At 43.5% G+C, this 12,930-nt stretch overlaps 1 protein-coding gene across 2 annotated transcripts in view; it reads left to right on the top strand.

The window, feature by feature from the left end:
* Positions 1-9,890, top strand: part of MRPS5 (mitochondrial ribosomal protein S5) — a 123,464-nt gene extending 113,574 nt beyond the window's left edge. For both annotated transcript variants that reach the window (XM_019480110.2, XM_014598213.3), the window contains exons 10-11: positions 7,607-7,743; positions 9,250-9,890. In XM_019480110.2, the coding sequence (XP_019335655.1) occupies positions 7,607-7,743; positions 9,250-9,474 (362 nt within the window). In that variant the 3' untranslated portion in view covers positions 9,475-9,890. The remainder of the gene's footprint in view (positions 1-7,606; positions 7,744-9,249) is intronic.
* Positions 9,891-12,930: the final 3,040 nt, after the last annotated feature.

Below are 12,930 nucleotides of genomic sequence, written 5' to 3'. Positions count from 1 at the left end.
ACTTATATTTAAAGTTCTACGATTCTTATTCTACCTCCACCCACTCGTGGAACTGCAGGAGCTGAGGGTACGTCTGCATTGCAGAGGAAGGTTTAATTGTAGCTTGGATTGTTAGCTTTAACCGACCACTATAATAATAACAGAGGAGATGCAGGCACTTCAGACCTTCTATCAGAGAATAAAATAGGGCAAGGCAGAATCCACTTCCTTTGTGGCACATAAGATTCTCTCTGCTTGATGATGGCACTCCAGCTACTTGTGCTGAAGTCTTTGCTTTGTTGTGTTAAACCTGGTGAGGTGCTTCATAAACTCATAACATACACTATTACAGCTTCTCTCAGAGTAAAGAACTCTCTCACAAAGAACAAACAGCTCTGAGGTTTTAGTATACAACTTATAAAATATAAGCCCATTATTGTTTTGAGTGTGTTTAGAATTTCAAGATGAGAGAATTTACTTCCCTTCGCTTAGCTATCTTCATGGCTGCAAAATGTTGCATCAACTAATTCTCCTAAACCAGTAGAAGATAACAAAAAATCCATATTTAAAAAGGAATGCAAATGTAATCTTTACTCAAGACAGCACTCACTCAAGTTTGTATTGTAACCAAATTTGCATCTTAGATGGAGCCCTGAATAGGTATTTTCTGTCTCCATTTTGGGAGTGTGGATATGTTTGGTAATATTTAAGCTTCTTGAAAAATTAAGCTTTTAAAGGAAGTCTGTTCAATTCAGCAACAATATTGTGATGTTGATAGTAAGTGAGCAGATCTCCAGAGTGCTTTTGCTTTGCAAATGGTGTGCTTTTGTAAAGCTTAAGTAGGAACAAATTCTGAGCAGTAGCCTGTTGCCTGATTTCATCTGTTAAAAATCTACAGAAAGCTATGTTGACTGAAGAAAGAGGAAAGCCGTGAAGCAAAGCACCAGAAATGGAATGTTTTGGGCCCCTAACGAATAAAACCCTAACAAATAACCTTTCAAAGATCATTCATATGTGACTTTGTCTAGAACTTGATTCTGCCTCAGAATGTAAAAATCAATATTTTCTTAAATGGCAGAACAAATGGTTTTAGATGTTATAGGTTGGGGGGGGTTCAATTATAGGACAGAAGAAAAAGGGAAGTATTAGAGCAGCAAAGCATGAAGTACTGTAATAGATTTTTTTACTCCATTTATTCAGCAACAATTCTGGCCCACAGAGAGGAGTAATCTACAAGAGCTGTCTTTGCAGGTTTTAAATAAAATTCATTAGATCTATCACACCAGCCTTTAAAGATTTATAGACCTAGGTCACATGAAACAAGTTTCCCTTGGGGAACTAGAAAGCAAAATTAATACCAGGAAAACCCCAAACAAGAAAAAAACTAACTTCAGTAAAATATAGTAAGTCTTAGTAAAACATTTCCAATTCATGCTGATGCACTCTAATTATGCATTACAATCAATGTGCTGCTCTGGGATGGAAATAGGTTTGCAGCATGTTTATACTTATCCCCTAAGCACCCACCTTGTTGTTTCTTTACATCCATCCCCCTCAGCACCCATTTACTTAGAACTTTTTTTTTTATGGATTTTCTTTTTTGTATCCTGCTCTGTGATGTTTTGCATAAGGTAAATTCTCCTTAAACTTAAAATCCTTTCTACCCCCAGTGCATATCTCTTGTTTTTTAGCCCAGTTTTTAGCCTTTGTATAACTTTTAGGCAGTTAATCTTCTCTATAACACTAAATTGTAAACAACTTAATTCTGAGCTCTGTAAAATCATTTCTTTTCTACAAAAAGAGCCTTAGCCCCCAAAGTCTTTATCTGCTTCACTTCCAATTTTTCAGTACTGTAGCACTGAAATGTCAAAATGCTTTCTTCTGATGGTGCCTGCTATATCACTTTCTACAATGGTTGCCTGTGCTGTGTTCCTCTCGGCATTGCTTTGTACGCTTCCAGTTTTCATACACTGTACCAGACAATGCCACTATCCATTCAAGGTCCTTCTTTTCAGCATTCTGTAGCATGTGACATCTGGTGGCCAAATATAGGGGGCAAGTTAAATCTGGATTCTCCATGTGTCTTCCTTGTCAGTGCAGTGTGTCTTATGCCCAATATTGTTGTTAAGTTTGACATTTGCAAAGAATCTGGGATATGAGGCATAGGCCAAGGAAAGTTAATATGCATGTCTTTACTTCTTTCTGTAACTGTCATGCAGTCTTTTTATTATGACTGTTTTTCCTCTGTTGCTAGTATATTTTCTCTGCCCTTTCTAATACGTACTGGGGCAAAACGCTGTTCACTCGGCAGGGAATAATTCACTCACTCATCTGTTCACCAGGGATATGCAGGGAGATTTCTTCACTGACTCCTATAAAAATTGAACTGATTACTATCAAATTTAGCCATTAATTTAAGAAGTAATGGTTTCTTCTCTGGGACTTGAGAAGAAATTCTTTTTAGCGTGAGCTGAACATAAATGCCAAAATATTACCATCCTGGGACCCCAGACTGCTCCCAGGGCTCATGTGCCACTCATAGCTTTGCCCAACAAGAGCCAGTACAGTTTCCCTTATACTCAGACTCCTAAAGCAGCACTGGAGAGCCCTGTCTGTCATATGCTGCTGCAGCTGAATAGCATTGCAGACAGCAGCACTAGAGTGGTGGAGGCAGAGAATGACAGGGAAAGGCCAAGAAGAGAGTAGAGCAGCAGTGTCCTGCTCCATGCTAGTAGCAGTCTGGATTTGGAGAAGGAAAAGAAGACAGATAATACTTCGACTCTAGTTGCTAGAAGACAGGAGACAGAGTGGAGGTTTGCACATCTCGGATGCATTCAGATATGACGGGTGGTATCCAAGAGCATGGAAGCAGAAACCGTTTTTTGTGGTGGGAATTAAATTTTCATCAGGAGAATGTTGCTGGTCCCAGAGCTCCTTGGTGTCTTCTTTTCCTAATCCATCATCCACTATATCGTCTCTCTTGTCAGGGTTTAGTGCTGGGGCTAGTCAGTATCTGGTACGGTTCTTGGGAGCAGTCTAGTAGGGCGTGATTGGTCCTCTTGCACTTCATCCTGCATACTTTTCCCATGTTCTGATGTCTCTCTCTTTGTGGTCTTAGCCCTGAACATTTGTTTCTCTCTTGCATATAATTTCTTACTCAGCTGGTATGCCACCCTTTGTAACCTGCTGCCAGCTTTACAGACAGCCTCCAGGATCTCTGCTCAGCAGAGTAAACACTAAGACTCCCTTTCCACCTATCAGTTACTGAGGTTAGCCTTGTATTAGGAGACTAATTTCCATCTTCTTGCCTGTGATATGGGGCCTGCAGGTCAGCTTTTTTTCATCACTAACTTGAAGTGATGCTTTCTGTTGCTTTGGTGATTTTTTTTTTTTAACTGTTTGGAAGACTTTGACTTACTTTTTAGGAAAGACAAACAGAGCACAGTGCTATGAATTACCCAGTCTGCCTTTATTTTGTAGTATTTGCAGTGCTTGCAGAATATAAACTTTAAACTTTGACAGTTAATAAGTAACAAAGAAAGCACCTTTCAGGCATATTTCACAATGAAGGTATAGCAGATGTTTCTTAAGACACTGATTTGTCATCCTAATGAAGAAATCCTCGGAGAACTCCTAAATCCAGCGTTGGTTCAAATTCTGTCTTTATGCAGCTCCTTTGTTTTCTTTTTGTGTTTGTCTATGTGTTTGATTTCTATGCTAGTCTCCCCCAAAAAGCGCAGGGTGGCTTGTAACAATAAAGTCATAAAAATGGATAAAATAATAAAACAGTTCCCCCCAAAAAAACAGTCAAAGCTTAACTCCTCCTGCTAAATGCTTGCTCAAATAAAAAAGGCTTACAATGCTTACAGAAAATGGACAAGCTTGGGCTCTGGTGGGCCTCAATGGGGAGGGAACTGAGGAGCAACAATCAAATGCCAAGTGTGCCCTTATTGCGAAGAAGGCTAACAGCATACTGGGCTGCATTAGTAGCTGTGTTGCCAACAGATTGGGGGAAGTGAATCTTCCCCTCTATTCAGCACTGGTGAGACCACATCTGGAGTACTGTGTCCAGTTTTGGGCCCCACACTACAGAAAGGATGTAGACAAATTTGTGGAGAGTGCCACAGAGAATAATGGAAATAGTTAGAGGGCTGGGGCACATGACTTCTGAAGATACACTGAGGCAACTGGGCTTATTTAGTCTAGAGAAGAGCAGACTGAGAGGGAACTTATAGCAGTCTTCAACTACCTGAAGGCTGGTTCCAAAGAGGTTGGAGCTAGACTGTTCTCAGTGGTGGCAGATGAGAGAACAAGGAGCAGTGGTCTCAAGTTGCAGCAAGGGAAATAGAAACTTTGAAAATATCCAACCTAGTTAGATTGGATATTAGGAAAAACTTTCTCACTAGGAGGGTGGTGAAGCACTGGAACAGGTTACTCAGAGAGGTGGTAGAAGCTCCATCCTTGGAAGTTTTTAAGATCCAGCTAGACAAAGCTGTGGGTGGGATGATCTAGTTGGGGATAGTCCTGCTTTGAGATGGGGGTTAAACTAAATGACCTTCTATGAGGTTCCTTCCAACCCTAATTTTCTTATGATTATAAGAATGGCCTTCCATGTATTATCGCCAAGTGAACTTGGTGCACAGATGGTATTTGCAGGAGGTTGTTCTTAGCTGACCTTGGGTTGCAATAAGGAAGGAAGCAGTTCCGCAGGTATGCAGGACTTTATAGGTTGAAACCAGTGCCAGAAAGGTACTGAAAGCCAATGCAGATTCCGGAGCACTGAAGCAATGTGTTCCCAGCTATCCACCCTCATCAGAAAGCAGGCCACCATGTTCTGCACCAGCAGCAGCTTCTGAACAGTCCTCAAGGGGAGCCCCGTAGAGAACACACTGCAGTAGTTTAGTCTCAGGGTTATGAAAACATAGTGATGGTGGCCATATCTGAATCAAAGAAAAGGTGTCAGCCTTCACACCAGATAGAGATGGTGAAAAGTGCTCCTAGCCACCACTGCCACCTGAGAATCCAAATGCATCAGAGGATCCAGGAGTATCACAGGACTGCAGAGCTGAGGCCCCTGGCAGATGTTACTATTAAGACTTGATTAACCAGCTAATCGCATCTTAAGTAGTAACCCAGGCACATGTTAATATAATGAATGGTGTAATAAAACAAGGAATAAGCCAAAACTGTATTGCACAAAATGTATAACTTTATGGCTGCTTCCCATCACACCCTAAATTGCACATGTGTCCAGGCTGATCAAAGCTCCCAGCTTCAGGAGCAGTGGGAGTCCTTGATGCGCTCCCATGGCTGGGAGCCCTAATCTCCCAGCCAGGGGGCACAGTAGAGTCAAGGGCTCCTGTGTGCCCCTGGAAGCTGGCAGCTCTGATCAGCTGCTGCTCCCAGCCTTGGGGGTGCATCAGAGCCCTTGACTCCAGTGTGCCTGTGCATCTGGGAGCAGCAGCTGATCAGTGCTCCCAGCCTCTGGGACACAGCAGAGCCCTTGATTCAAATATGCTACTAAGGCTGGGAGCGGATATCATCTGACTGGCTTCCTACTTGGAAATGCAGGGGAAGCCTAGGATCATGATCCCAGGCTCGTGCTGCACCAGCAATATGGCACGATTGGGATCTGATCCCACAATCATGCCTCCTGCTGCCATGCATGTGCAGCATGACAGGAAGTGTGATTGTTGGGATTACGCATCAGATCCCATAACACCTTTAAGTGAATGTCTGCCAGGGGCCTCAGTGACAAAGGGAGGTTAAACCCCATCAATGATAGGTGTCCCAATTCCTACCCCCCCCCCCCCCCCCGACCACCTTTGCCTTGTCTGGATTCAGCCTCAGTTGGTCCAGTCCCAAACTGTTACCAGGCACAGGGTAAGGAACAGTCTGCAGGACCTGGGTCAGATGAAAAGTAAGAGAGCGAGCTGGGTGATGTCAGCATACTGTTGACACCTTGCTCCAAATCTCCATACAGTCTTGCCTGTTGCCTCAGATACACATTGAACATGAGGGGTGATGAGATGGAACTTTTTTTTAGCTATAAAAGCTTTGAGCCTAAGTCACAAACTTACTATTCCTTAGTTCTTGCCTAGATTCCTAACTTTGGAAAGTATTGAATGAATATCTTCACGTTACTGGGAGAAAAAGACTCACTTACCATGATGTAATGGGTGAATGTTCATATATTTCTTCTGCATACTTGTGAATCCCATAAGAAGCATTGTTTTTTTTAGTGTGAGACAGCACTTGTAAAGTTTATTACCCAAATTTCTGCTGTTCAGCATTTCTTCCTCTTACATGTCTTAGCCTTACTGGCTACTTGTACACGCAACTGGAGATTAGTTCTCCCTAAATTGAAACAGTGGGTTTTTAAAAACCCATCGTTTCAGTTTAGGGAGAACTAAACCCCTGTCACGTGTACAAGGGTGAAGGTGCCTGATCCTTTTTTGTTTTCCTTCAGCCTACCTGCCTCTTCCGCTGTGGGGCAGGGAAACTGCTGGGGGTGAACTGCCGGTGGGCCGAGTGGTCCCCGAGTTCTTCCCTCTGCAGTGGCAGCGCCCCCCAGGTGGTATCTGCCCACTAGCATCCTGCCCAGGCAGTCCCAGGGGGCACCGCCACCACAAAGGAAAGCACTGGACCCCACGCAGCTCAGGGGCTGCATGACCCGGCAACAGCTTGTGCAGGCAGGCTTGGCTGTGGGAGGAGCAGCAAGGAGCCTGATCTTTTTTCTTCTCCCAGAGCCTGCCTGAGCTATGTGGGGCCTAGTGCTTCCCTCTGCAGTAGTGATGCCCCCTGGGAACCACATGGGCCAGGTGCCAGCAGGCAGGTGCTGCCTGCGGGGTGCCGCCATTGCAGAGGGAAGCACTGGAGTTCCCCGCAGCTCAGGGACTGCTCGGCTCGCTGGCAGCTCACTCCCTCCCCCGCGGGAGAGGCAGGTAAGCTCCAGAACCCCATGCACTGTCCTCGCTGCCTTCCCACCACCTGGCACCACCCAGGAACGGTTGGCTTGCCACTGGGGCAAAGCAGCAAGGCAGCAGGAGGGTGGCTGGGTGTGCTGGCAGTGGGAGAAGGCAGTGGGGATGGTGCACGGGGCGCTCGAAGCCTGCCAAGCCCGAGCTTCCCCGAGCATGTCAGCTTCCAGCACCCCCGTGTACTGTTGAACTTTGTTAGGTAGCAAACTACAATACCTCGGAGCAGTTTTACCTTGCTATGTAACAAAGTCATTTAAAGTAGAATACTCTGCTGATTGTGGAAATAGCAATGCTACTAAAGCGGTACAAATAGGGCATTTAAGCCACTTTAAAGGCCAGTTTTGTTGTGTGTAGAAAGGCCCATTGATGGTGACATTTTCTATGCAGTTGTGCAATGTATTAAGTAACCTATCCTTAATATAAAAATCAAGTGACTTCAGTGTGGCTGTGAAGAATGTAAGGAGTAATATGCCAGTATTTGTGCTATTTTATCATTAAGGAAGATTCTGAGGGCTTTCAGTACTCGTAATTTCATGCCATTTTGAGGTTGCAGCAGGCCAGTCTCTGGTGGTGATAGAGGTTGTGTTAAAGTCTCCATGTTTTTAACTAACATTCTCATTGGTCTGCTTGCTAACTGTTTTTTTCAGGGTATGGTCTACATTGTCACCGAGCTATTATCACTGTCTGCAAACTCATCGGGATTACAGACATGTATGCCAAAGTGTGTGGATCCCCTCATATGCTTAACCTCACCAAAGCACTCTTTAAGGGATTGGCAAACCAGGTACTTTTTACAATCCACACTTGTAGTCCATTGTTCATTAGTTCAAAAGGTGGACTACTATCAATGTGGTAGCAGTTCATAGACAAACACAGTTTTAAGTTTTTGGTTCAGAAATAACAATATATAAATTAATTCTACAATTCAGAGAGCAGAGCTGGAATTAACTCGTCCTTCATACTTCCGCTCTGGAATCATCATCACCTAAAGCTGCCCAGTCAGACACTGCTATCAGAAATGTTAATGCATTCAACAAGGAAGCACCTTAAGAAGAGATCTGAACTGGTGGGGTTAGTCTAGGGGGGTTTTCAGTGACAGTTGAAAAAGATGATGCCTTAATCGTATGTTCCCATTATGATTCTGTGATAATCTATCTAAGATGACTGGGAAACAGTCAGTAGAAGGCTGTAGTCTCTGACCCTGTGGCCCAATCAATAATCAACTAACATTTTAAATAGAGCTTATGAAAATATGCTTCTCCTCTTCTGCTGTTGCCAGTGTTTTTACATGCAGTTCTAAGCAACAGTGAAATCATGGCTTGTCTTTTAGTTGTAACAAGCTTTCAGGAGTGATAGTATGTGGCAGAACAAATGGAGGAAAGGCAAGAGACCTATTTGGTGACTCACTGTTCCCAGAGATGGTCATTAAATTTAGCTCTTTCAGTGCGCTGAAAGGGCAGCTGTGGGTTCTCCATTCTTATCAGATGCATGTCTTAGGGAGTGAGAACTTTAACGAAGCAATTTTTGACAGAACAAGGTTAGGTTGAATAATCAACCTAACAAAAATAGTTATTACCTCAAAGTGTTTGCATTGGGCAGCACAACTGCTTCATTACTGGTGAACTAGCAAGATTTATAGTAAACTGAGACTAAATGGCAAGTGTAATGTGGCACTGGGAAGCTTACTATATGATGCCTATCAGAAGCTTCTAGCATCCATTTACCTGTCCATCGGGAGGAACTATGTTGTACTGGATGTTTGCTTTAACTTTATATTTTCCTATTCAGCGCCCCCATCTTCATAACAGCTTCCTCTGGGATGTTGACTTAGTCACTGCTTGTTCATACTTTCACAAAAGACACTACAGTTTATAGTAGGATCTGTTCCAGAAAGGAATGCTGCTAAGAATGACACTACAGTGCCAGCAAATCAGAAAGCCTGAAATGGTAACAGCTCACCCAGAAGTATAAAGCTGCTTTGGATTTACCAACAAAAAAGACACCATTTGCCCAATTCACTTAACTGTTCCATCCACTAACCTACTGCTGATCAATCTTTTTATACACAGTAGCTAAAATATTTTATTAGAAGATAAATGCAAATAGTGTTGCTTACAACACTGAGACCTTGAACCCTCATAGACAAACTGCATTCTACTTTGTCTCTCAGGTCAATCTCCAATAAATATCATTTATAGACCAGTATACTCAAAACAACAGGGTAAGCTAGCCTTTCTCCTGGTAACATTTACCACAGATCCTTTTTATTTCTTCTCCCTTCTCCAAACAGAAAACCCACCAGGACTTGGCAAATGAGAAGAGCCTCCACGTGGTGGAATTTCGTGAGGAGCAAGGCCCATTGCCTATCCTTGTGGCTTCCCCTCAGGGTGCAGTTAGAAAGGATCCTGAGACAATAGAGGAGGTTCCAGATGTCAAGCTGGAGTGGAATGAAGTAAGGGTGGCACACAGAAGGGGAAGTTCTGTCTGGCCCAGTGTCAAGAGAATGGCATGTTGAAAACCTGGACTGTGCTGTGGCCTGTGTGCAGGGCTGCTGCTGCACAGAGGCAGAGAAAGTCCATCCCAGAGCAAAGATTTACCTACATTTGCACCCCGGATGAAGCCTATGGGGAAAGACTCCAGCAGTGCTCATTTAAACAGGTGTATGTTAGTGACAGCTCATGTTGCTGCTGCTGTAACTCCAATACTCAGCAACAGAGTTTATTTTTCCACTATCAGCTGTCCTGAATGTAGATGGCTGATGTACAGCAGCACTGATTCCATACATGCAATTACCTGGTCCCAGACCTAAAGACATTCTGTAATCAGCAGATCCAGTTTTTTTCCTTCCAGGTATGTTGGAAACTATTAAAAACCTCATTGGAAAAAAAGTTAAGAATTCTCATTACCTAATAAATTGCTTTTTCAAAGTTGCTTAAAGTTTCTATTTGTGCCCTAAGAGTACAAAGCATTCTGTAGGGTATAAGTTAGCACATTGGCTCACCCATCTCTCAAGCACATAATCTATCCCCAGAGTGTGCAATTGGAAATACCTGTTTAGTTGGAGGAGTGAGGGGTACAGGTTGGGAAGAGGGTGGAGGTGAAAGGAAACCCAGAGTTGGTTTAGGATTTCCTAGAGCCAGGGAAAGAACTGAAGGAGAGAGTGATGTTAGTGAAAGGTTGGGAGTTGGGATGGGGTGCAGAGGGTAACTAAAGTGGTTTAAAATGATGTGTGCAGTAAAAGGGGGAGGCAAGCAGGAAGGGAGATGGTGATAGGAAGAGAAGAAAAGAAGATGTAAAGAGGAACCATGGTGAGAACTAATAAAGAACAGTAGGACAGCAGGGTTAGGTAATGTGAAACAACAGCAGAAGCTGTCCATGTCAGGAGCAGTATTTCTTACCCTTTCAGGTTGATGATCTCCCACTCAAAGATTCTCCCAATCCCCTTACCTTTATAGTAGATGTACTGGTGGCAAAGTCTGCAGAATCCACATGTTCGTTTTTGGGAGGATGACGGAGAAGTCTTGACCATGAAGAGTCGGGGTGGGCAGGGAATGGATGGGGGGTGGGGAAGGTGGGGGGAAGTTGATCTTTGCTTTGCTACTCTTCACCCAGTCCAAGGTCATTGCAGTCATCCTCATGTGCCCTTTAGGGCAGGCACCCTCTTTATTCTGAGTCTGTGCAGTGGGCTCCTGGTCAGTGACTAGGACTCCTAAGTACACTGGTAAGATAAATATAATAGGGTAAAACATTCATGCCAGCCTCTGAAGGGATGTGTATTAACACAGTTAATACAGTAGTTCTCAGGGCTGGCTGGAGAGTAGATGCCCTTGTAGCATGGGCTGGTAGTCCATGGCCAGACAGCTGGACATGTGGAACTGTCTCTAGCTGCCAAGTTACACAAGAGGAAGCTGAAACTACCTTAAACACATTGATGGCATCTCCTTTCCCTGTAAACAATTGCTCTAGCTCCCATGGGCCTGTCATCCATGCCATAACAGTTTGAGCACTGGCTTGGTTCTGATGAAAACAATATCTATGGCAAAAACAGAGTGGCCATTTTATCGAGGTCATATGCAGGTGTGGAATGCAGTGCCACACCCCAAAATGCCTGTACATCATATAATGTAATCCAAGGTTGGGTTGCGCATGTCTCAAGCAGCACCTTCTATGCAGGGCTCTGACTTTTATGTGGAATTGGTTACAGTGATGTAAAACTGCAGATTCCTTAGGGCTGTCGTGGGATACTTGTACTTAGCCATGATGAATTTAGTCCACACTTAAGCTTTGGTGAGATGAAGGATGAATGGTAATCACACTTCTCACATACAGGATAAGTGCCCCTGGGGAGCAGTTTTAGAGCTTCATTACTGCTTGCAAACTGAATCTAACCTGCCTCTAGTGCAACAAGGATTCAGCCTGCAAACAATGTTTTCGTTGAGGTAACAAAATCTGAGCTGACACCTCAGTGATGCATGCTCTCCTCTGTCTGTGCTTAGAATTTTCATTGCAGCTTTGTGTTCAGCTAACCAGAACTAGATAAATTAAAGCTAAATAAACCAAGCCAGCACACAGTCTGTTGCCATCTTTAGCAAAATGCAGCATTCCTTTTAAAATAGTGCTTGATTTCAGCCAGTTAAGTCTCTATCCCTGCACAAGCTACTGGAAAACAGAATTTTAAGTAAAGTATGCAATTACAGGTAAGTGAAAATTGCACCTATTGTACTTACTAGAGATTTTCCCTCTGGGTTTAAGTGCAGCTGCTAGGGAAAGACAAAAATGACCAAGCACAATTCCTATCAGTTCCACCACAGAGAACATTTGTCATTTTTTCACCTTGGATTAGGCAGAGCAATCTAGCTAAAATAATTTGAATGCACTTTAATTTGCCCCTGCCTTCACAAATAGCTGCTCACTCAGTCATTGGATAAATAAGTGTTTAGTACTGGCTCACTTAAGCTGCTTCCACACAGCCTAGTTCTCCAGTGTATCTGATCCCCAGATAATAGTGGAGATGAACTGAAATATTCAAACCTAACAAATGTGTTTAGATTCTTTTGACTTCATTTCTTAATTGGATATAAAGAACAGACTCAGGGATTGTGTGTGGTGGCTTATATTGGTGCAGAATTCAGTTGCTTTGATGTAAAAAGATGTGTGTCCATTAACACAGGTTACTCACTTCATGGTAACTGGCAAATGTCTCTTAAGCCACTTCAATTTCACCTGGTGGAGTAAGTTGCTGCTTTAGCTGAGCCAGTGGAGTTGCATCTTTGCTCTGCATTTTGACTTTCTTCCTACTACCTTCCCTGATTACTCTGCATTAATGTTGGTTTGCTTGTCTCTTCCAGCACTGTCCCCCAATCCCTCCACCCCCCTTTCTCTTTCTCCCCATTTCTCTTGTCTTTTGTATTCTAATTTCTCTCTCCTTCTCATACACAGCTTTCTGCACATCTTTTCACAGCATCTGAAAAAGTGAACTACAGCTCACAAAGGCTTGCATTATAGAGATCTATTTACTTAGATTTTAAGGTCCAAATCTACCCTGCCTTCTACTCTATTCTGCTGCACACAGCCAGTCTTTTACCTATCTGACCCTCTACGGTTCTGAGGTTGCTATAGCCAAATGTCCTCCCCCTGTTTATAGTATGGTATGCAACCAGGTTCTGCTCGTATGCATTCACTCCAGGAGGCAACATCCCCAGCAAGCTTGTGTCATATATATCTAGCAAGCCCTGTGCCATGCCTGGTGGTTGTGCTTTTGCTTGGAGCTGTGCTGAGGGCCTAAACCTTCTGGTTTTCTGTGGGGAGGAAAGGTACAAGGAAGTTTTGCTGTCTGGACATAGAAAGTATGAGAAAGCCATGGCTTTGGAGATGGCCTACAAGCAGGTTAGGGGCAAAACACATTTCCAGCAGTCATACAGCCACCTGTGCAAGGAGTTGGCTAGGATTCTAGCATGAGACACCAGTGTAG

Source organism: Alligator mississippiensis, chromosome 1 (genome assembly GCF_030867095.1).
Source record: "Alligator mississippiensis isolate rAllMis1 chromosome 1, rAllMis1, whole genome shotgun sequence".
Lineage (NCBI taxonomy): Eukaryota > Metazoa > Chordata > Crocodylia > Alligatoridae > Alligator > Alligator mississippiensis.
This window is presented reverse-complemented; position numbering and strand designations above follow the sequence as displayed.